The sequence below is a fragment of the Gnatocerus cornutus genome, chromosome 2, assembly GCF_029298725.1.
Source record: "Gnatocerus cornutus isolate USDA-ARS CGAHR chromosome 2, icGnaCorn1.1, whole genome shotgun sequence".
NCBI lineage: Eukaryota > Metazoa > Arthropoda > Insecta > Coleoptera > Tenebrionidae > Gnatocerus > Gnatocerus cornutus.
The window spans coordinates 18229337-18249347 of record NC_142234.1 but is presented as its reverse complement, the minus strand read 5'-3'; the positions used below and the strand labels follow the sequence as shown (position 1 = coordinate 18249347).

The 20011-nt window shown below is 40.8% G+C and overlaps 10 protein-coding genes and 1 long non-coding RNA gene across 13 annotated transcripts; 5 read left to right on the top strand and 6 right to left on the bottom strand.

Annotated features, from left to right (window-relative positions):
• Positions 1-46: 46 nt before the first annotated feature.
• On the top strand, positions 47-5984 carry LOC148179717 (phospholipid-transporting ATPase ABCA3-like). Its single transcript, XM_088029571.1, has 16 exons — positions 47-525; positions 571-674; positions 722-832; positions 880-1142; positions 1189-2655; positions 2700-2857; positions 2901-2980; positions 3028-3368; positions 3414-3641; positions 3687-3963; positions 4009-4134; positions 4180-4452; positions 4500-5659; positions 5707-5745; positions 5816-5888; positions 5974-5984. Exons 1-16 carry the CDS (start codon positions 47-49, stop codon positions 5982-5984), a joined length of 5190 nt encoding a protein of 1729 aa, XP_087885697.1.
• On the bottom strand, positions 5975-6774 carry anox (acyl-CoA-binding domain-containing protein anorexia). Its single transcript, XM_088029241.1, has one exon. It carries the CDS (start codon positions 6772-6774, stop codon positions 6016-6018), a length of 759 nt encoding a protein of 252 aa, XP_087885367.1. The 3' UTR covers positions 5975-6015.
• Positions 6774-7043, bottom strand: LOC148179715 (SRA stem-loop-interacting RNA-binding protein, mitochondrial-like). The gene has a single exon (XM_088029246.1). The coding sequence runs from the start codon at positions 7041-7043 to the stop codon at positions 6774-6776; it is 270 nt and encodes an 89-aa protein (XP_087885372.1).
• Positions 6911-7968, bottom strand: LOC148179714 (histone-arginine methyltransferase METTL23). Of its 2 annotated transcripts, XM_088029242.1 has the most exons (3): positions 7693-7968; positions 7052-7636; positions 6911-7000 (listed from the first exon to the last, which is right to left on the bottom strand). In XM_088029242.1, the coding sequence occupies exons 1-3, from the start codon at positions 7795-7797 to the stop codon at positions 6971-6973; spliced, it is 720 nt and encodes a 239-aa protein (XP_087885368.1). In that variant the 5' UTR covers positions 7798-7968; the 3' UTR covers positions 6911-6970. The 2 variants fall into 2 exon arrangements, with proteins under 2 accessions (XP_087885368.1, XP_087885369.1); XM_088029243.1 differs by lacking the exon at positions 6911-7000 and having other exon boundaries at positions 7046-7636.
• A 159-nt stretch (positions 7969-8127) lies between these two features.
• mRpS6 (mitochondrial ribosomal protein S6) lies at positions 8128-8814 on the top strand. Its single transcript, XM_088029244.1, has 3 exons — positions 8128-8287; positions 8333-8472; positions 8521-8814. Exons 1-3 carry the CDS (start codon positions 8243-8245, stop codon positions 8777-8779), a joined length of 444 nt encoding a protein of 147 aa, XP_087885370.1. The 5' UTR covers positions 8128-8242; the 3' UTR covers positions 8780-8814.
• Sirt7 (sirtuin 7) lies at positions 8811-11049 on the bottom strand. Its single transcript, XM_088029240.1, has 3 exons — positions 10785-11049; positions 10421-10734; positions 8811-10375 (listed from the first exon to the last, which is right to left on the bottom strand). Exons 1-3 carry the CDS (start codon positions 10935-10937, stop codon positions 8926-8928), a joined length of 1917 nt encoding a protein of 638 aa, XP_087885366.1. The 5' UTR covers positions 10938-11049; the 3' UTR covers positions 8811-8925.
• Positions 11050-11254: 205 nt separating this feature from the next.
• On the top strand, positions 11255-12996 carry Rcd5 (microspherule protein Rcd5). Of its 2 annotated transcripts, none has more exons than XM_088030685.1 (5): positions 11255-11474; positions 11520-11598; positions 11651-12112; positions 12158-12678; positions 12733-12996. In XM_088030685.1, the coding sequence occupies exons 1-5, from the start codon at positions 11359-11361 to the stop codon at positions 12935-12937; spliced, it is 1383 nt and encodes a 460-aa protein (XP_087886811.1). In that variant the 5' UTR covers positions 11255-11358; the 3' UTR covers positions 12938-12996. The 2 variants fall into 2 exon arrangements, with proteins under 2 accessions (XP_087886811.1, XP_087886810.1); XM_088030684.1 differs by having other exon boundaries at positions 11520-11604.
• Positions 12950-14101, bottom strand: Rrp42 (exosome complex component Rrp42). Its single transcript, XM_088030686.1, has 5 exons — positions 13979-14101; positions 13737-13933; positions 13524-13689; positions 13293-13472; positions 12950-13246 (listed from the first exon to the last, which is right to left on the bottom strand). The coding sequence occupies exons 1-5, from the start codon at positions 14024-14026 to the stop codon at positions 12980-12982; spliced, it is 858 nt and encodes a 285-aa protein (XP_087886812.1). The 5' UTR covers positions 14027-14101; the 3' UTR covers positions 12950-12979.
• Positions 14102-14315: 214 nt separating this feature from the next.
• Parp1 (Poly-(ADP-ribose) polymerase) lies at positions 14316-18675 on the top strand. Its single transcript, XM_088050415.1, has 9 exons — positions 14316-14547; positions 15414-15555; positions 15610-15776; positions 15822-16009; positions 16059-16269; positions 16313-16611; positions 16662-16977; positions 17026-18300; positions 18349-18675. The coding sequence occupies exons 1-9, from the start codon at positions 14440-14442 to the stop codon at positions 18598-18600; spliced, it is 2958 nt and encodes a 985-aa protein (XP_087906541.1). The 5' UTR covers positions 14316-14439; the 3' UTR covers positions 18601-18675.
• Positions 18662-19128, bottom strand: LOC148179708 (uncharacterized). Its single transcript, XM_088050417.1, has 2 exons — positions 18934-19128; positions 18662-18879 (listed from the first exon to the last, which is right to left on the bottom strand). Exons 1-2 carry the CDS (start codon positions 19111-19113, stop codon positions 18715-18717), a joined length of 345 nt encoding a protein of 114 aa, XP_087906543.1. The 5' UTR covers positions 19114-19128; the 3' UTR covers positions 18662-18714.
• Positions 19129-19523: 395 nt separating this feature from the next.
• LOC148179707 (uncharacterized) lies at positions 19524-20005 on the top strand. The gene is made up of 3 exons (XR_015771765.1): positions 19524-19644; positions 19692-19867; positions 19914-20005. It is a non-coding gene; the product is annotated as an uncharacterized LOC148179707 (long non-coding RNA).
• Positions 20006-20011: the final 6 nt, after the last annotated feature.

The following is a 20011-nucleotide window of genomic DNA, read 5'->3' as shown; positions in this document are numbered from 1 at the left end:
CAAACTGACGTACGTCACCACATCCAAAATTCTTGTTCTTTGAACTATGGGAAAGAATTGGGACAAGTTCCTACTCCTCATGTGGAAAAACTGGAAGCTTCAATACCGAAGACCCCTCCAAACCTCGGTGGAAATTGCAGCTCCAGTTCTCTTTTCAATCTTGTTGGTCATATTAAGAAGTCTCGTAAAGCCCGAGCAGCATCCAACTCACGAATACTTGCCGTTTCATCCGATCCCATCGTTTTTTTTCGTCTCTGATCTGCACAAAAAGATGACCCAAGACAATTTTACGTCTTATCTCGACACTTACATGATCGTGTACTCTCCTTCCCCGAATCTCGTCTTGGACAGTGCGATGAACCTTTTGAGGCCCGCGTTCAATAGAATTAAAGGGTTTCGAAACTCGAGACTTCTGGAGCGCCACTATAGCAGTATTGAGGGACGTCGGACGTTCGCAGCGGTACAATTTGACAACGAGTTGTTTAATAAGACCACAATTCCTCGAGATATAAAAGTGTCTATCAGGTAAGAGTTGGGTGGTACAAATATCAAGATTTAGGCAAGTCGTAGATTTCCTAGTGAGCTCCGCAACATAAAAGAAGCCTTCGTTCTGGTTCCTCTAAATCAAAAAAACGTTACTTTCCACGTATCCAATGACAGCGAGTCTGTGACTGGTAAGAAAACAGTCGCAATAACGAAATCCGTAAAATTTCACCTCCAGATAAACTAATCAAATTGTTTGACATCCGTGACTGGAAAACCAACAAGTTGTTCTCCCTTTTTGAGGCCCCAGGGGCAAGAGCTCCAGAGAAAAACACCGGAGGGGCTCCCAGTAAGGTATTTTCCATCCTCCACAACAATAAAAGGACGATCTTTCAGGCTACCACGGGGAAGGCTTTTTGGCTTTTCAAACCATCATCACGTATCTTTTGGTAATTGTCCAGTTGGACCCCATGAAACTGATGAAAAGGGGGCTATTTCCTAAAATCTACATGAAACGGTTCCCATTCTCGACTTGGAACGACGACGTGCTACTCCCAGCCTTGATCAGCTTCATCGGTATCGTCATCATGTTGAGTTTCGTCTACACTTGCATCAACACGGTGAAAGTCATCACCAACGAGAAGGAAAGACAATTAAAAGTTAAGTAACACTTTCGGTTGGTTTTCACTGTTTCTTTTTGTCCAGGAAGCGATGAAAATCATGGGATTGCCCAATTGGCTGCACTGGACTGCATGGTTTATCAAATCATTATCGTTCTTGTTCGTTTCAACAGTATGCATAATGGTGCTTCTGACCATCTCGTGGTACTCCCACAGTTCGTACAGTGTCTTCACTTACGCCAATCCTGTAATTCTGTTCGTATTCTTGTTGTTTTACATGGTGGCAACAATCACTTTTTGTTTTTCCATAAGCGTGTTTTTTTCCAAAGCCAACACCGCGGCGACTTTTGCAGGTTTGTTGTGGTTCCTATCGTACGCTCCCTATCTTTTCCTGCAATCGCAGTACGACCAACTCACTCTATCCACGAAGCTGTTGGTGTGTTTGGGCTCCAACACCGCGATGGCTTACGGTTTCCAGATGTTTTTAATGTACGAAAGCACCAGCGAAGGAATTCAATGGGATAACATTTGGAAGCCGTGTACAACGGATGATGACTTCAGTCTTGGACTAGTTCTAGTCATGTTGATCGCAGATGCGCTTATTTACTTGTGTATTACTTTGTACGTTGAGGCTGTGTTCCCTGGGGAGTACGGGATGCCCCAGCCGTGGTACTTCCCAGTAACGTGCTCTTATTGGTGCGGTAAACCAAGAGAAATAGTTGTGGAGACTGTCACGCATAATTTCCCACCGAAGAGCGACTTTTTCGAGAAAAACCCCACAAACTTGGCTCTTGGAATTCACATCCAGAATTTGCATAAAGTGTTTGGTGCGAAAGTGGCTGTCAACAATATTTCTTTGGAGATTTACAGAGACCAAATTACGGTTTTACTGGGGCACAACGGTGCCGGAAAAACCACAATCATGTCCATGTTAACTGGTATAATCTCCGCCACAAGCGGCACGGCGTCAATTCTCGGCTTCGACATTCAAACGAACATGAAAGATGTAAGAGCCAACTTGGGGTTGTGTCCTCAACACAATATACTCTTCGATGAGCTGACGGTAAAAGAGCACCTTTATTTCTTCAGCAAACTCAAAGGACTTCCCAAAACAGAAATAAACGAAGAAATCCACAAATATATCAAACTCCTCGACTTGGAGTCTAAAATAAACAAGAAATCCCACACGCTTTCAGGTGGAATGAAGAGGAAATTGTGTGTGGGAATCGCGCTCTGTGGAGGCTCTCAAGTTGTGCTATTAGACGAACCAACAGCCGGAATAGATCCTTCGTCTAGAAGAAGTTTGTGGGATTTATTACAAACACAAAAATCCGGAAGATGTATTTTGTTGACCACTCATTACATGGACGAGGCTGATTTGTTAGGCGACCGAATCGCCATTATGGCCAACGGAAATTTGAAGTGCTGCGGCTCTAGTTTTTTCCTCAAAAAGAGATTTGGGACGGGGTATCACTTAATTTTAGACAAACGCCCGGGCTGCGACTCTGTGAGAGTTACAGAACTGATAGAAAAATATATTCCCGACATTCAGGTAAGAAAAAATGGTGGATGCGCCGAATAAAACCCTCAATACAGGTCCCCAGAAGCGTGGGCTCTGAGCTCATCTACTTGCTAGAGCAACACCATGCGCCCGTCTTTGCAGACATGCTCAAAGACCTGGAAAACACCAAAAGCGACTTGCACATTCGTAGCTACGGCATCTCGTTAACAACTTTAGAAGACGTTTTCATAAAGTACGTGCTAAAAGTAGCAGCAACAATACAGATTCCTTTTTAGCGTTGGGACGGATTTTGAGTCAAAACCCGTAGCTGTCGACTTTGACAAAGGTAACTCCGATTTTCTTCTGAACCCAAAAAGTAACTTTCTCTTCACGTGCTTCCACGATCTTACCCGTCATTTTTAGCAAAGGAAATGACGCTTTTAACGGGTCCTGAGTTGGTCCGAAACCAGTTTATTGCAATGTTTATGAAGAAAATCTTATCAATTACACGCACGTGGTTGCTGCAAATTATTCAGATCGTGATTCCGGTGGCCTTTCTTATGGTAGCTATAAGTGTTAGCAGGAATATTCACAAGAGAACAAGTGAGTTGCCGAAATTGGAGATAACTTTAGATGTGTACAAGAAACCCGTGACGCTGCTACAGGACGAACTTAACAATAATTTTAGTGGTTTTTACCGCGAGCTGTTAAGAGGGCACCAAGTTCAAAGTGTTGAGAATATCACAAAAACTATGCTCGATTTGGTGAGTTGAATGCTAGAAAAGTTCTGAAAATGTTTAGTTTCGTAGACCCGAGTCAAGCCTGCCACTGTTAAAAAAAAGTTTCTGGTTGGTGCCACAATCGCTTTGATGAGGAACAACGCTACTTTGGTCACGGCATGGTTCAACAACAATCCTTACCACACTCCTCCTCTGGCACTCGGACTAGTTTTAAATGCCATGTACAAATCAATTTTAGGAAAGGACTACGGTATCACCTTTGTGAACCATCCGCTACCATTTTCTCCTAACACGAAGGTAAACATTTGCTGATTAAATTCCAATAGCCGCTATTATCACCAGATCGAAAAACTGATGAAAGGCAACAGCATGGGATTCCAACTGGCTTTCAATCTCGCCTTCAGCATGGCGTTCGTCTCCTCCTTTTACATCCTCTTCAACGTTAAAGAAAGAGCGTGCAAATCCAAACACCTTCAGTTTGCTTCCGGGGTGAAAAGCTACATATTCTGGACAACTGCTTTCACTTGTGACTTGGTGACTTTCATTGTGACGATCTTAGCAATCCTGGTGACCCTGCTGTGTTTCCAAGAAGAAGGTTTCATGAACCCTGACGAGTTAGGTACGTGCTAGGTACTAATGTCTTTGTGAGGAATCGTTCTCGTAGGTAGAATATTCTTTTTATTGTTTTACTTTGCTTGGGCGGTACTACCGATGGTGTATTTCGCTTCTTATTTGTTCGACATTCCATCGACGGGTTACACCAGAATGACGCTGTTTAGTGTTCTTACTGGTAATTAATGAGCGATTTGAAGCCTTGTGCTAACAGTAATTCCAGGAGTGACTGCTTTCTTGGTCATCCAAATCCTGTCAACTCCAGGACTGTCTTTAAAGTACATCGCCAATGCCCTCCACTGGATTTTTCTTCTGGTACCTCATTATTCTCTAGCGACAGGTATAAGAGACATTTACACCACGTTTATGACGACGAAAATCTGCAACTTCTTCGTCAACAACTGCTTGGAAGGGCACTCTAATGTAACAGACGAAGAGTGCTGGGAGAAGGCGTGCAACAGTAACTACAACGAAGTCATTGCTCGTTATTGTTGCGGTTAGTACCAAAAATACAAAATCCAATATTAGAGCCTTTTGTTTCAGACCGCGAACCAAATTACTTCAAATGGGACAGTCCAGGCGTAGGTAGAAACGTCTTCTATTCATTAATCTCCGGAACTACTTTGTTCGTTCTTCTAATTCTTCGAGAATACAAAATGTTTTCAAATATCTACAGAATCTTTCAAGTCAAAGTTAAACCATTACCGTACGCCACAGATGAAGACGACGACGTCACCAATGAAAAGAAAAGAATTCGTGGAACTCCAGAACAACAGTTGCTAAAAGACTACAGTTTAGTCCTCAAAGACGTGACGAAATTCTATCGAAAGTTTCTGGCAGTTAACGAAATCTGCTTCGGAGTTCAACAATTCGAGTGTTTCGGTCTCTTGGGAGTGAACGGTGCCGGTAAAACAACCACGTTTAAAATGATAACTGGAGACCGAACCATCACTTATGGAAACGCCTGGATTCACGGCTTCAGTATAAAAACTCAATTAAACGAAGTGCAGAAACTAATCGGGTACTGCCCCCAATTCGACGCTCTCATCACCGATCTGACGGCGCAGGAGACTCTAATCATGTTCGCTCTTTTGAGAGGAATCCCACTAAACCAGTGCAAATATATAGCGCGCAAATTGGCACAAGACTTTGATTTTCACCAGCATTTACACAAGAAGATTAAACAATTAAGTGGGGGTAACAAAAGGAAGATTAGTACCGCTGTTTCGCTAATTGGTGATCCTCCGGTTGTGTGTCTCGATGAGCCTACTGCAGGAATGGATCCAGTGACAAAGAGGCACTTATGGAATGCTCTTTGCACTGTTAGAGACAGCGGGAAATGCATTCTTTTCACTTCTCACAGCATGGAAGAGTGTGAAGCGCTGTGTACCAGACTGGCTATAATGGTAAATGGAAATTTCAAATGCATCGGATCATTGCAACATTTGAAGAATAAGTTTGCCGCTGGTTACACGCTCACGATTAAAGTCAGGCGACAGGAAGTGCAACAGTATACAGACATGGAACGGTTTATTGCGCAGAGTTTTCCTACTGCAAAACGGCAGGAGAAGCATCAGGAACTGGTTACTTATTACATCGCTGATGAGAACTTAGATTTATCGTACATGTTTGGAATCTTAGAAAACGCCAAAAAGAGACTTAATATTGAGGATTATTCTTTAGGACAAGCGAGTTTAGAACAGGTTTGTTGCACTTATTTTTTTGGTGTTATCTAAAACACATTTTGCAGGTATTTCTAAGAATGGCCACACTTCAACGTCTGGAGTCCGTAAATTGTTGAATATTGTAAAAACGTAATTTCTTTATGTTATATGTGACTTCTGTGAATTGCAATAAAGCCATATATTTATTCCAACTTTTTCACTGGAGGTTTTTTGAATCCAAATAATGGTAAAATGGTGGATGCGCCGGGTAACGACTTTTTTATTATTTTTTTTTAATTTTAATAAAATACCATGAATAATATAAGAAAGGTTAATTAAATAATGAAGAATAGATCCCATCTAATCTCTTTATTAAAACTTTAACATAACAAAGACTACGTAAAATTCGCTAACAATTCTTTAACAGTTTGGTCACAAGCCAAGGACTCCGCACACAAATTTTCGTTGTCTTTAACATCCCTCCTGGCGTTATTTTTCAGGAGCAACTTGATACAATCCACGTGTCCACAACTCGCTGCGTAATGTAAGGCAGTTTGTCCATCAGAATCCTGAAGATTAACATCAGCACCAGAATCGATCAAAATCTTCAAAATATCAACAGAGCCTCTATCAGAAGCCCAGTGAATTAAGCCTAATCCTTCGTCATCAAGGTTATTGATCCGACTTTTGCCTTCTGAAGACTTCAGGATTTGTTGTACTTGAGCAGAGTTGTCTTCTTTGACGAAATCAACGATGTTCTTCTCGCCGGATTCGTCTGTTTGGTCGTTTTGTAGCGTCGATACTGACACCCAATACTCTTTAGCGGAGACGTTGAAATTGGGGTCTAACTTTTTTATTGTTTCCACGTAGATCGTCTTGGCGTCGTTTTGGGGCATTTGGCCTAGTTTGTTCCAGGCTTCCCATTTTGATTTGGCTTTCATGTCGTACCAGCTAGGTTTAGGGATGTTGCAAGGGCCTTGAGAGCCCTGTTTGTAGTAACCATACAATGTTAACAGCGTCTGGTTGTCCAAATTCGGTAGTAAATTTTGTAAGTGGTTGGCAGCTTGATTGAAAATTTCTGTTAAAGAATCGTTATCGTCGCAATCGATCCCAAGTTCTTTGAGATCGTTAAAACTATCGATAGAAGTCGCCATTATTGGTTGTTATTAGCTGGAGAAACCTTCAAAGTATTTCCTTCTAAGTGATGATGATCAGCTTGGATAGCCTTCTCAAAATCTTCTTTGTTTTTATATTGGACAAAACCGTAGTTTCTCGACAAACCGGTGTCTTTATCAAAAACGACGTTGGCGAGACTAACTGGACCAAACTTATTGAAATATTGCTTCAATTCTAAGTGCCCCACAGTCCATGGAATATTTCCTACATAAACTTTATAGAGGGATCTCACAAAATTACCGGCCATACTCAAACCTGGCGGGAAATTTCCAACAAATGTATACTATGATCTCCAACCAATTCGTGGATGTCTAAACCGGCAGTGGCCCCCAAGTTGCTGATATTATGCACTTGGCAGTGTAAATTCCACTTAGCCAGCAAGTGTTCAATAGACCAGTCAGAACTGCGTTCTTGATAAGTGCACAGGAATTTGGCTCCCTGATTGGCTTCAAGCAAATAGGAGACTGACACTATAATGTCCTCAAAAACTGCAGGTTCATAGAAACAATCAGAACCCAGGATCAGATCAAGTTGTCCAACCAGATCTATACTGTTTAAGAACAACCCCCACGTCAGACCAATTATCTGAATATCTTCATTTACCACCAAATTGTTCAACTGGCAGCTTCTTTTTGTGTGAGCCAGTGACTTGGGCAAAGTAGCTGAGTCACTCAAGGTTACTTTTGCTCCACACTTTGCAGCGACAATTCCAGGGAGTGCAGTCCCCGACCCAATTTCTAATATTCGTTTTCCTACCAACTCTTTGCGGTTTTCCCACAAAAACCAAGCGAGAACCGGCGCTGAAGGCCAAGTGTAAAATGAGTAACTTGGTAGCAGAAGCTAGAAAAAAAATCAGTTGTTGAGTGACGGTATTGTATAACGAAAGGTGATGGTACCTCAGGAATAATCACTTCTAGCTTCTCTTCCTCGGGCTCTCCTCGGAGGTTATATTTAGAAGAAAACACGAATCTTTTTAGTTGTTCCTGGGGCCCATCAGACATTTGGGGGAGTGACAATAAGCGGTTTATACATTATTTACAGCACACAGAAATTAGTTTTCAACGGAATGGACCAAAAGGCACACCAAAACCGCTTACCTCAAAAACACGCCTTATGAAATTTTGACTTTTTGACAGAGAGAGTTTAAGTTGGTAGTATGGGTAAAATGTCACCAAAGGAAAATTTTAAAGCGGAAATAAATTACAATTAAAACTATAATACTCCATTTAGATAGTTTTTGATCTACACAAGCAAACATGCTGCTTTTTTATTACCTTCATTTCGTAGTTATTTTAATAAAAATTAAAATTAACTTCAAGGACCATTGCCAACATACAAAAAACTTGAGCGTGAAATATCCCAGTTCACAGTCAATTTTGACAATTTGAGTATCTTAACCTAACTTATACGAGATTTTTTTGCATGTTTTTATTAGAAATTTGAATCATGATTACGTACGAACTGATGGTGCTTTTTAGGATAATGCCCAAGGTTTGTCTTTTTCTGTCATTTTTTATAAAAACACGTTAATTGCAGCCGGAATTGGCGTCTGTAGTAAAAAGATCTGCAACAGCGATTTTCGACAAAGGTGGGTTTATTCGAAAATTGGAGCATTTGGGGACTCAAGACATGCCTTACAAGACAAGCAAACACGGCTTGGTTCACCGTAAAGCTAGGTAAACTTGAGTAGAACGGAATTTAAGAAATAAAAGCGAAAATTTCAGTTATTTTTTAATTGAATTTAATGTTCCACCGTCAAAATTGGAGCAACTCGCGGATGAGTATGGCCGTGATGTTGATATCATACGGAAACGAATATATAAGAAAAAAGAAGTGGAGCGTTTTGACTGCACTCTTCATGAAGATTTGTTGCCACCACCTTACAGAAAAAGCGTGCAGACTCTAATAGAACAAGCGCGGAAGTCAGATAAACCTAGGTATGATTATAAGACAGGTCTCGATTATTATCCGTTCCAGAAATAAGACTGTCGATTCTTTAGTAGTAAATAGGAAATACATTTTTGTCTTTTATTTGCGCACATACAAATAAAACATTCAGAAAATAAATAAATAGGTAAAAAAATACAAAACCACAGTAATACTGACAAATTGAAAAGTAAAACAAGACTTCACTTTCGTTTCCAACGTCGATTCTTTCGGCATCCTTTCCCAAACCATCCCGCTTGGATTTTACCTTTGATTTCTTTTTCTCCATTCTGGTCCTTCGTTTCAGGGATTTCGACGTCGTCTTCGTCAGTGGTGTAATCGCAGCACACGCAAAGATTTGGCTTTTCTTTCTGTTCGATTTTACTAAACCTATAGCGCGGTTTGATGAATACTGCTTCTGTTTTCGGGTAAAACATGCAAGCTACGGAATTGTAATATTTATCACAAAAGTCACATGACGGTTCAATTTTCGGACTTGTTTCAGATTTGTTGTCTGAAATGACAAAATCAGGGGCAGGATTTATAATACTATGCAAACCAGAATATAAAAAACTAGTCTGATACGGATAATAAATAAATTCAGGATATGCGCCCAGCAGCTGATACTGCAATAAGTTTGTGCTCAAGTTATTACAGTTTAAAAGCGAGTACGTTGAAGTCTTTAGAAACTTATCTTCTACAGGACTTGGTGTATTCCGTCGAGGTAAAGTCGAAGATTGATGAACACGGCCGTTGAGAATTTCGTCTATTGAAAATCCGTTTGTGGTTTCGTTAACAGGAAGACGGTTTGGCGCAGCTTCAGAACGACTGGGTGATGATTTATTACTATTGCTACTACTATCACAGAACTCTGATTTTATCAAATTACTACAACTGAGATCATTATCACGATTTGTCTGACAGTCTTTAAAATCACTTTGTACTGTAAAATCTTCTTTTTTAATCTCATAATCTAATTTTAACACGGGCTGAGTGGTGGTGTGTAATTCAGCCTCGTGCAGAGTCGTCCCGTGAGCAAAAATCGGATCTTTGATTTTATCATACTGGGGCACCGGGATGTCGAGTAAATTCATAACAGCTTCCATCACCTGGTCACATTTACCATGAATTTTAACATTCGCGACGTCGTCTTTTGGAGTCCACTGCAAGTTAACTATATACAAATTTGGTCTCTTTTTAGCAGGCTTATCCATCCTCCACAACCAAGGATACTTTTTTAGAACTTTCAGACTTGAACCTAAACAAATAATTGTTGTCGCTTTCTCGGCGTTTTTACAAGCTCCCGCCCAATTCAAAGGCCATTGCAAGCTGCCCCTTTCCCCAAAATGAACTATCGAGTCTATTAAAGGCTCGTTACATGAATAACATCGTCGTGATGTCTTGTGCGAGTACCTGGCAGTATTTTCAGTTACGTCAAACAATCGCCAATATTCTTTATGAGGTTTACAGTGCTTACAAACTTCAACATACATGTTTCCGTGCAGTTCTGACAGCGCTGTTCTCGGTAAACCCGACCGCAAGTGCAAACCATCGCAATTTTGAGATACAACGTACTTGAGAATTTTCTTTTTGTAGAGCTCAGACAGAGCCATGTGGGTATATGTTGGCTCAGCTAATGACAAGTCATGAGCTCTGAAAAACTGAGTTAAGAAGAGTCTCATGGTTGCTGTAACTCACCCAATGTCTTTGCCCTTCTGCAGTCTCGTCCAAATACCATTAGGCCCCCTGTAGTCCGGAATTTTCGCAGCTGTGCTAATCCCTGCTCCTGTATAAACAACTAAATGTTGTGCCTGAGCTATAGCTTGAGCAAGGATTAAACACTTCTGTTTCAGCACTTCTGGAGGTTCCTCAAACTCTTCCAATCTCCGCTTCGCTTCGTCTCTTTTGCGCCAACGCATCTGTACCTCCTCTACAGCTTCTGAGCATTCAGTCAACACTTGAGCTTCTTCAAATGTTCTATCAGTCTCTGATTTCTGGAGGATTACAGAAACCTGAGAAAACTCATTTAGGGGGTTACTTTTAACTTAAGCTACGGTTTCACCTTTCTGAGTGATGCATTTCTTTCATCTTTGGCACAAAACTTCTTGGATTGCACTGCTTGTCTTCGAGGTAGTCTACAACGTTTCATAATCCTGTCCTCCACGTCCATACCGACATTATCTAGAGAATCCTCTAGATTTAAGTCAGAGTCCATTGTTGTTTCTTTCTATTATTCTTGGGGTGACATTATTTTACATAAACAAACGGCCATCCTCATGCACCTGTTTTACCGTTATTTGGTTGGCAACACCCTCATGTCACCAAATTTCTACAGTTTCCGGAGTGGACGCACTGCTCCATGGCGCGCTAGATTTGAAAGTTGCTAATTAAATAACGATTCCAGTTGGGTTACGAAGAAAATTCATGTTTTAGAAAAATACTTTATTATATTACAAGTTTAAAATCAACTGATAAATTTGATAATGTGCGGTTTTTTGATTAAATAGGTCGTACAAAAAATTATCAAAAAATTAATACCCATCGATAAAGCAGGCATCTTCACTTTTGACAGTTGACATTTCTGTTTGTTTATTGGAAAAACCTTGAACCAACGCAATTAAAAACAATTCTTCACAATGGAAGGATTGCAAGAGGCGGAAATGCTGCAGTCTGCAAACGAAAAGTCGGAAATGTACGGCTCAATGTCGCAAAGTCACCTCTTGGAGAGCAGCGATGTTACCAAACGTCGAAGGTAATTGAGGTTATGTAATACAAACAACCACAACTCAAATTTCAGCTCTAATCGCTCCATAAAGAGGAAAAAGTTCGACGACGAACTGGTAGAGTACAGCTTAGGACTCCCCGGCTTGAATACAGTAAAGGTAACTTGAGATTTTTTCAATATTATTACTACGAGCGCGTTTTTAGAGCAACAGAGCGAGGACCCAATCACATTCCGATTTCTCAGTGGCTAGTCCTTCGACTCCTCCTGTTGTTAGTACTCCAGTTGTGACTCACATCGCTGAAGTGAAAAGAAAGCCGGCGTCAAGAACATTGAGCAGCAGCTCTAGACGCAGTAAAAAAGGGCGCCAACCAAACCAGTTCACTACCAAGGATTTAGGACGATGGAAGCCCACTGACGACTTGGCGTTGATTATTGGAGTCCAGCAAACAAACGATTTGCGCACAGTTCACTTAGGGACCAAGTTTTCTTGCAAGTTTACAGTACAAGAGTTGCAGCAGAGGTGGTATGCCTTGCTGTATGATCAACCAGTGTCGCGAGTCGCGGTGTCAGCAATGCGGAATCTTCATCCTGATATGATCGCCGCGGTGCAGGATAAAGCCTTGTGGAGTCAAGCTGAAGAACAGATTTTGAGTACTATTAAATCAGTAAGTAGAACAATATTAGAACAGCAATTTCACGTTTATTTGCAGAGCGCCACTCCGACAATCGATGTGTTTGCGGAGCTCCTTGCCCAAAATCCCGATGTTTTCTACTCTGGGAGAACAGCCAACGCGTTATTCCGCCACTGGCAGACTTTAAAAATGTACCATCTCTTACCAGACCAAGTTTTGGGGCCTCTACCCATGTCAGGGCGTCCAATTATGACGTTCAATGATGCTGAGGATATCATACAGGATTCTGAACTGAGTGAGCCTCCTGATGAAGCCCTTGATAGAGAATTACGGTTACAACAGAGGAAAAACATTAAACAAATAAGACACTTAGAGAATGAAGTTGGTCGGTGGAATGTTCTGGTGGACAGCGTCACAGGAGTCTCACCAGGGGAGTTGGACAACAATACCTTAGCAGTGTTGAGAGGCAGGATGGTGCGGTATTTGATGAGAAGCAAAGAAATTATCATCGGTAGAACCGCCAAAGGATACGTAGTTGACATAGATTTGAGCCTGGAGGGACCTGCACATAAAGTCTCCCGGCGCCAAGGAACTTTACGGTAAGACTCGCACCCCAGATGTAATTTCAAGAATTTCATATTTTCTTTACGTAGATTGAGAAACACAGGAGAATTCTACTTATCGTCAGAGGGCAGACGCCCTATTTTCGTCGACGGACGCCCCATCACTGCCGGGAATAAAGTTCGCTTGTACGACAACGCCGTCGTGGAAATTTCGTCCCTTAAATTCATTTTTTCCGTTAACCACGATCTGATCCGAACCATTCATGATTCGCTACGATACAACGGTCCCGCTTAAATTGAAATGTACTTGAATTTAATTTTTTATTCTTAAAATAAATTATCTCAAAAAACCAACGTCTTGACTTTCACTCGGTTTAATTTGAGACAGAGTTTCAGAGAGGGCTGCACCGAGTTTCTGTCCGACTTTGTGCCCCATTTGAAAACATTCTAGAAGTGTTTGAGCGTGGAGGGAACCAGAACCTGTTTGTAAAACTGTACTGAATTTGTCTCTTGAAATTGCAATCACTACGGCTCCTAGTGAACATAGTTCTTCTGCTGCGCTCGGGTCTACGATGCAATGTTCTCCGATTTTGCACACAGTCACCTGGAAATAGCGCTAGAAATAAACACCCAAATTGTGTAAATTTTACCATGATGGGGGCCCCGGAGACATCTAATTTCTGGCAATCGTGAAGCTCTTCTGACACTTCCATGTCTACATTGTTACCATCGACAGCAACGGATTTAACTTGCGGTATTTTGGTATCCCAGAGAGCTGCCTTTACTGCTAAGGAAACGGCATCATATAAGTTGCCCCCACACTCTAGGAGCTACAAAAGACAAACTTAGATATTACATCCAAAATGATTTTTTGATCGTACTAAAATATCTACAAATAGTTTCCAGCATTTGCGCCCTTTAAGTATACACAATTTGGTCAAATCAAAAACTTCAGGCGACCTGTAAGCCGCCGCTAAACTGTTTGATATTTCAACAGCTAAATCTTCACCGCCTCGACCTTCAAAATCGGGAGTAGCGTTCGCAGAACTGCAATAACAATCATTAGATTGAAACTTTACAATGAAAAACTCAACCAGTCAACAAAAAACTCCAATTTTCCCTCTCTTGGCCTCTCAGGATATGGAACATCAACTTCAATTTTCACCGCGACTAAAACATCCGTATTAGCTAGGCGTAGTCTTGCGGAACCAAAAGCGTGAGAGACAATGTTGGTTTCGAGTTCCATAGGGCGGTAATCTTCACGCTTACGTCCATCTATGCGGAAATTTTCCTAGAATTCAACACTACAAACTGAATGTTTCTTCAAAGTGTTTACCTCGACTCCATGCAAAATGAATGTTTTTTCAGCTTCGCATAAGGCCATTTCGCAGTATCCAAAACAAACGTGTTTGGAAACATAACCTCTATAACCTTATTGGTGACAGCCATAATTTTGTTGACTTCCCAAGGCGCGTTTTTATGAAAACTAACACAGCAGATATCACACTTTATTTATAAATTCATATTTTGTGCTGTCATCTTGAAATAGGCAGGAATTTATTGTTGTCGAGAGCCAATATTTGAAAAAACGCGCCGGTAATTTACAGATTCGACAACACAAAGCCGCTAATATTACCATAAAACACTGCGATTCTTAGAGTTTTTAGTGACTTAGGGTTGGTCGCCTGACTGGTTTCCCGCTCTTGTCGCTATTGCGCGTTTTATCCGGCATTGGTGTAGGTTCTCAACTGTGAAAAAAGGATTTCTGTGTAAACAAATTGATAATTGGAACTAATCATGGATCTGCCGTATTGTGCAGAATACGCAAAGAGTGGACGAGCTGGGTGTAAAGGATGTAAATCTCCAATTGCCCAAGGGAGCGTCCGACTTGCTGTTATGGTTCAGGTGAGAACTGTTGAACATATTCTTTATTTTCTTAAGAATATTGGGGTTTGAGGCCGAATGAGCTACGCGTAGAGGTATAATAAAGTAGAAAGTGTCTTTGGGTTCAGGCCCTTGAAGAAGTTGATGGTAATGGAGTCCTGCAGGTGGTGGTAATAGGTATAAATAGTGTTGCCATGTAAATAAACACTGATCAACCATATTAAGTATCACTTCTGGGAATTGCATATTTTTTGAGAGCGGCCTTGTAGTTCAAAACTCAACGAGAACTTTTGCTGCTCTAAACAGCACTAAATAAAACCGAATTTTATTTTTGTCTGATGTTTGTTCATATTGTAAAAATTCAAATGGAAAACAGTCCACATTTATAATTTCCAAATTCTTATCTTAACAATCAACAGAAACAATAATAGCAATATTTTAAACGTTTTTTTTTACATTGTTATTTTTATGTCAATTGTAGAGATATCAGTTGAATTTGGCCTTGCCTTTTGTTGTTGTGTATTTTATCACTTAATTTTTATGTATTTTTTTGTTTACGTACTGATTAACCTGAATCTGCGTTTAGCAATCTAATCGTAAAGTTCCATTTTCATCATTTGAAAAGGACCTAAGTACACAATGACTGCAAAACTACTTAAAGATAAATTTATTATCAGTTACATGCATGTTTAAATCCGTGAACACTCTCAGATTTCGCTAATCTGATTACGATCAGTCCGAATGTAAAAACATCCGATTTCTTAACATTTCCGCTTTGCAAGGATATTGAAAAATCTTCTCTAATTCTTGTTGTCACTATTTTTCGCCTTTTTCTTTTTCTTTCAACATTAAGATTCTTATTCTGACGCAATTCCGCTTTTCCATAGTCGCCCTTTTTCGACGGCAAAACCCCAAACTGGTACCACCTCATGTGCTTCTTTACCAAGCAGCGCCCGAAAACAGTAGACGATATTAAGGATTTTGAAACATTACGTATAGAAGACCAGGAAAAAATCAAAGAAAAACTGAGTGAGTTTATTGGTTTAAACTCCGAACTGAGTTCTAACTCGATGTTTTCGCTAGGTACCGCCGCATCCATAATCGTACCAGAAAAGAAAGGAAAAGGTAAAAAAAGAGACGCTGCTGCTGCTGCCGCAAAAAACGCAGCTCTTAAAGACTTTAAAGTAGAATATGCAAAATCGAGCAGAGCCATGTGTAGAGGCTGCGAACAAAAAATAATGAAAGAAGAGGTAAAATGGTACAACTTTGAAACGAGTGTTATGTTGGTTTTGCAGGTACGAATTTCAAAAAAAGATTTTGAATCCGAGGTCGGTATGAAGTACGGGGGGCAGGATATGTGGCATCATTTAACTTGTTTTGCTAAATTACGCTCAGAGTTGGGGTATTTTGAGTCTGCTGATAAGTTGCCTGGTTTCAAGACGTTGAATAAAAACGACCAAGCGCAAGCAAAGAAAGAGTTACCGTAAGTGGTTGGTAGTATCGGTGTTTTTACTAAGTTGAAATATCTTTAGAGCTATTAAACAAGAAGATGTTCCTGAAACCAAAAAACTAAAAAGTGAGAATAGTTTCGAAGGGCTAACAGAGGAGGAGACAAAGCTGTACGCCGAACAAAACAAAATCATGTTTAAATACAGGGACCAACTAAAAGAGAATCTCAATAAAGATGAGTTAATTGAGCTTCTACAGTTTAATAAACAAGACGTTCCACCTGGATTAGATAGGGTCAGTTTTTATTGCTTGTTTATGCTGACACTGTTTTCGATAGATTTTAGACAGACTGGCGGATTTAATGACTTTTGGGACTCTTCTTCCGTGTAAAGTTTGTTCTCGAGGACAACTCGTTTTCGAAAAATTCGGTTACAAATGTCATGGAAACTTAACGGAATGGGCCAAATGTAACACCCTCGTAAAAGAACCTGAGAGAAAAGCCTTCAAAGTACCATCCAATCTAAAAGGACAATTTCCTTTCTTAAAGAAGTACAAGTACGTTGCGAGGACCAGAGTGGTCAAAAGCGCCCCTCCTTCTCTTGCCGTGAAAAAAGAAGAAAAGGAAGAAAACGGCCAGTAAATACTCTCATTCCCATTGTATTTTTTTTTTAGTTTTTTGCTTTTAGACCTAAAGTCGCACGAGAAACGCCTCCTCTTTATAACATGGAGTTTGTTATTTTGGGCCAGCCCAAAAGAGGAAAGGAGGAATTAAAGAAACAAATTACTAAATTAGGGGGGAAAGTAATCACAAAAATTAGCGAGTCTATCATGGCAGTGATTGCCTCCGAAGCAGAAGTTGAAAAAATGAACGCTAGAATGCAGTCAGTTCAAGATAATAATGTTCACGTCGTTCCTGAGGAGTTTGTGGATGAGGCTCCGAATCATGTGGGAAAAATCCCGGAATTGATAGTCGAAAAAGCGATTTGTGACTGGGGTTCGGATGTGAGTACCGCCGTTAAAAAAGTACAAAGCTGATTTCTTCTTATCTAGCCGAAGACGCGTCTCCCAGCGGAACCTTCCACATCAAAGTCGAAATCCGGGAGCATCTACACGAGTAAAGTACCAAGCAAAGTGAAACTAACACTGAAAGGAGGTACCGCCGTGGATCCAGACTCCGGACTTGAAGACAAAGCCCACGTGTTTAACAAGTACACAGTTACGCTCACCAAAACCGACATTCAAACCAAAAAAAATAGTTACTATAAATTGCAACTGCTGAAATCAGATAAAGGAAGTCGTTATTGGGTCTTCCGGGCTTGGGGCCGTATCGGTACCACAATCGGTGGTAACAAAGTGGAACAATTCGATTCACTTCAAATGGCCCAATCAAACTTTAATCAACTCTATGAAGAGAAAACTGGAAATACCTGGGAGCTTCGATCGCATTTTACTAAAAACCCAGGGATGTTCTATCCAGTTGATGTTGATTACGGCGAAGAGGAACCCAAGACTTCCTTGGTTATAACAGAGTCGGAGTCATCCTTACCGGTTCCTGTGCAGAATTTAATCAGAAAAATCTTCGATGTGAACGCAATGCAGAAAGTCATGTTGGAGTTCGAGTTGGACACGGAGAAGATGCCGTTGGGAAAAATCAGCAAAAGCCAAATACAGAAAGCTTACAATGTCCTGACCGAGCTGCAGGGTCTTATCGATTCAAAAGGTGACGAGCCTCGATTTATCGACGCTTCCAACAGATTCTACGCTTACGTGCCTCATTCTTTTGGAGTGGATGATCCTCCAATTTTGAACGACCCGGATATGATCAAGCAAAAGATCGACATGCTCGACAATTTGATGGAACTCGAGATTGCTTACAACTTGATGAAATCGAGCGGATCTGAACACACCGTCGACTCGTATTACCAACAACTCAACACTGAGGTTGATGTCGTCGATAAAAACTCCGAGGAGTTCAAAATTATACAGAAATACCTCGAGAACACGCACGCACAAACTCACTCGAGTTACTCCTTGGAAATTCAAGACATCTTCACCATCAAGCGAGAAGGAGAGGATAAGAGATTCAAGCCGTTCAAGAAGTTACCAAATCATAAATTACTATGGCACGGTTCCCGTACCACCAACTACGCGGGTATTCTAGCACAAGGTTTGAGAATCGCGCCCCCGGAAGCCCCAGTCACTGGATACATGTTCGGTAAAGGCATTTATTTCGCCGACATGGTGTCGAAATCGGCGAATTATTGTTGCACTTCACCTCAAGACTCCACTGGATTGCTTCTGTTGTGCGACGTCGCTTTAGGAAATGTAAGATTTTTGTTTTGAGGGTGACTGGTATTTATGGTTGTTTTGTAGATGTACGAAAGAACCAAAGCTGAGTACGTGGAGAAGTTACCAAAGGGTAAACACAGTACCAAAGGGTTGGGGCGAACTGAACCCGATCCGAAAGAAGCGACGACTTTGGATGGAGTTGAAGTACCTCTGGGGAAAGGAGTGGCGAACGACTCTCTGGGATCTGCGTTGCTATACAATGAGTATATTGTGTACGACGTGGCGCAAGTTCGCATCAAATATTTGCTTAAAGTCGATTTTAAATACAAGTATTAATATTGAATCACTTTTTTACGTGTTCTAAAGTTTGCCGTTTATCTGCCTTTTTTCAATAAAGTTATATTTAGCTGACGTTTTCTTTTATTGGAAAGTACCTACACTTGTTTTATGTTAAATAAGTAGTGAAGAGCTTTCAAATTTTCCACTGTCCCCATTGCAAAGAGGCTGCTGGCAGGCTGAGAAATAAAATCTGTAGGATTCATCTTCTATAATATCATGGATATGGAGTGGATTGTCCTCGCATCCTCGATATATTGAAGCAACTCTCTCTTGGTTCTGAAAATTCAAATAGCTGGTAAACTGACCAGTTTTATAATTATCAAAAATTACCTTATATTCTTGCCTTATGATGACGCAGTACTTCTTGTTGCAATCAGTGATGGTGAGGTTTTCGGGAGCATCTAGACAAGGTTGGACTCCATCTTGTTCACCACCCGAACAGGTGTAGCAATTTAGAGCAAGGACTGAACCGCAAAGAAGCGTAAACGCAAAAACTGCAAGTAGTTTCATTGTGACAATGGTGAACTATAAAAAAAGACAAGTTTTGGATTATTTATATACCAAATTATCAAAGGAAACGATCTGATTTCCGGCGCAAGATATCAAATTACCTTGAAATCGTGTTTTCCGAGAAACTTCGAATCTGTATCCTGTGTACTCAAGTACCCATTGTTTGTTAATTCTGATTTTTCTCAGTCCAGCCACTATGACGGAAAACAACCCCAATGGTACCATTTCCCGTGCTTTTTCTTCAAACATCGCCCACAGTCTGTGGACGACATTCGCAAATTCGAGTCTTTACGCATCGAAGATCAAATTAAAATCCAAGAAGCTCTGAGTAAGTACCTTTCTTTGAAATTCAAAGCCCAACATTTTTTAACAGCTGAAGCGTTGTCCGCACCAAGTTCCAGCGGGGGAAGAGGAAGAAAACGCGGTGCGTGTCCTATTCCGAAAGACGCATTGCAAAACTTTAGAATTGAGTTCGCCAAGACGGACAAAGCTCTTTGCAAAAAATGTCACTCAAACATAACACTACGCGAGGTTTGGTACTTTTTCACTTCATCAAGAGAGTAATATTATCTTTCTAGCTCCGCATTTCGAAGAGACAAATGGGACGGAGGTTCAAAGGGGTGGATTTGTGGTACCACGTGTCGTGTTTCGCGGCGATGCGCGAAGAATTGAGTTATTTCGATGGTGCAGACCGTTTACCTGGATTCGACATGTTGCAAAGAGATGATCAAGAAAAAGTGAAGAAGATATTACCGTAAGTACTCCAGTTCGAACTTCTCGTTGTAACCGCCAATCTACAGATCTCTGAAGCAAGAAGATTCTCCGAAAAAGACGAAACTTGATTGTATCGAAGGACTAACAGAAGATCAATCGCAATCATACAGCGAGCAAAACAAAA

Coding starts and splice junctions, on each gene's coding strand:
- LOC148179708 (XM_088050417.1), bottom strand. CDS start 19,113: ATGAAACTACTTGCAGTTTTTGCGTTTACGCTTCTTTGCGGTTCAGTC. Junction 18,880..18,933: donor TCATAAGGCAAGAATATAAG/GTAATTTTTGAT, acceptor TTGAATTTTCAG/AACCAAGAGAGAGTTGCTTC.
- LOC148179715 (XM_088029246.1), bottom strand. CDS start 7,043: ATGGCCGGTAATTTTGTGAGATCCCTCTATAAAGTTTATGTAGGAAAT.
- Rrp42 (XM_088030686.1), bottom strand. CDS start 14,026: ATGGCCTTATGCGAAGCTGAAAAAACATTCATTTTGCATGGAGTCGAG. Junction 13,690..13,736: donor TTGGAGTTTTTTGTTGACTG/GTTGAGTTTTTC, acceptor TTGTTATTGCAG/TTCTGCGAACGCTACTCCCG. Junction 13,247..13,292: donor TCTCCGGGGCCCCCATCATG/GTAAAATTTACA, acceptor CGCTATTTCCAG/GTGACTGTGTGCAAAATCGG.
- mRpS6 (XM_088029244.1), top strand. CDS start 8,243: ATGATTACGTACGAACTGATGGTGCTTTTTAGGATAATGCCCAAG. Junction 8,288..8,332: donor TTTTTAGGATAATGCCCAAG/GTTTGTCTTTTT, acceptor CGTTAATTGCAG/CCGGAATTGGCGTCTGTAGT. Junction 8,473..8,520: donor TTGGTTCACCGTAAAGCTAG/GTAAACTTGAGT, acceptor CGAAAATTTCAG/TTATTTTTTAATTGAATTTA.
- Parp1 (XM_088050415.1), top strand. CDS start 14,440: ATGGATCTGCCGTATTGTGCAGAATACGCAAAGAGTGGACGAGCTGGG. Junction 15,556..15,609: donor AAAAATCAAAGAAAAACTGA/GTGAGTTTATTG, acceptor TGTTTTCGCTAG/GTACCGCCGCATCCATAATC. Junction 16,978..17,025: donor TTTGTGACTGGGGTTCGGAT/GTGAGTACCGCC, acceptor CTTCTTATCTAG/CCGAAGACGCGTCTCCCAGC.
- anox (XM_088029241.1), bottom strand. CDS start 6,774: ATGGCGACTTCTATCGATAGTTTTAACGATCTCAAAGAACTTGGGATC.
- Sirt7 (XM_088029240.1), bottom strand. CDS start 10,937: ATGGACTCTGACTTAAATCTAGAGGATTCTCTAGATAATGTCGGTATG. Junction 10,735..10,784: donor GAAATGCATCACTCAGAAAG/GTGAAACCGTAG, acceptor GAGTTTTCTCAG/GTTTCTGTAATCCTCCAGAA. Junction 10,376..10,420: donor CAGAAGGGCAAAGACATTGG/GTGAGTTACAGC, acceptor TCAGTTTTTCAG/AGCTCATGACTTGTCATTAG.
- LOC148179714 (XM_088029242.1), bottom strand. CDS start 7,797: ATGTCTGATGGGCCCCAGGAACAACTAAAAAGATTCGTGTTTTCTTCT. Junction 7,637..7,692: donor TAGAAGTGATTATTCCTGAG/GTACCATCACCT, acceptor TTTTTTTTCTAG/CTTCTGCTACCAAGTTACTC. Junction 7,001..7,051: donor TGTTGGAAATTTCCCGCCAG/GTTTGAGTATGG, acceptor AAGTTTATGTAG/GAAATATTCCATGGACTGTG.
- LOC148179717 (XM_088029571.1), top strand. CDS start 47: ATGGGAAAGAATTGGGACAAGTTCCTACTCCTCATGTGGAAAAACTGG. Junction 1,143..1,188: donor AGAAGGAAAGACAATTAAAA/GTTAAGTAACAC, acceptor CTTTTTGTCCAG/GAAGCGATGAAAATCATGGG. Junction 5,746..5,815: donor CACTTCAACGTCTGGAGTCC/GTAAATTGTTGA, acceptor ATTGCAATAAAG/CCATATATTTATTCCAACTT.
- Rcd5 (XM_088030684.1), top strand. CDS start 11,359: ATGGAAGGATTGCAAGAGGCGGAAATGCTGCAGTCTGCAAACGAAAAG. Junction 11,475..11,519: donor GATGTTACCAAACGTCGAAG/GTAATTGAGGTT, acceptor CTCAAATTTCAG/CTCTAATCGCTCCATAAAGA. Junction 11,605..11,650: donor CCGGCTTGAATACAGTAAAG/GTAACTTGAGAT, acceptor GCGCGTTTTTAG/AGCAACAGAGCGAGGACCCA.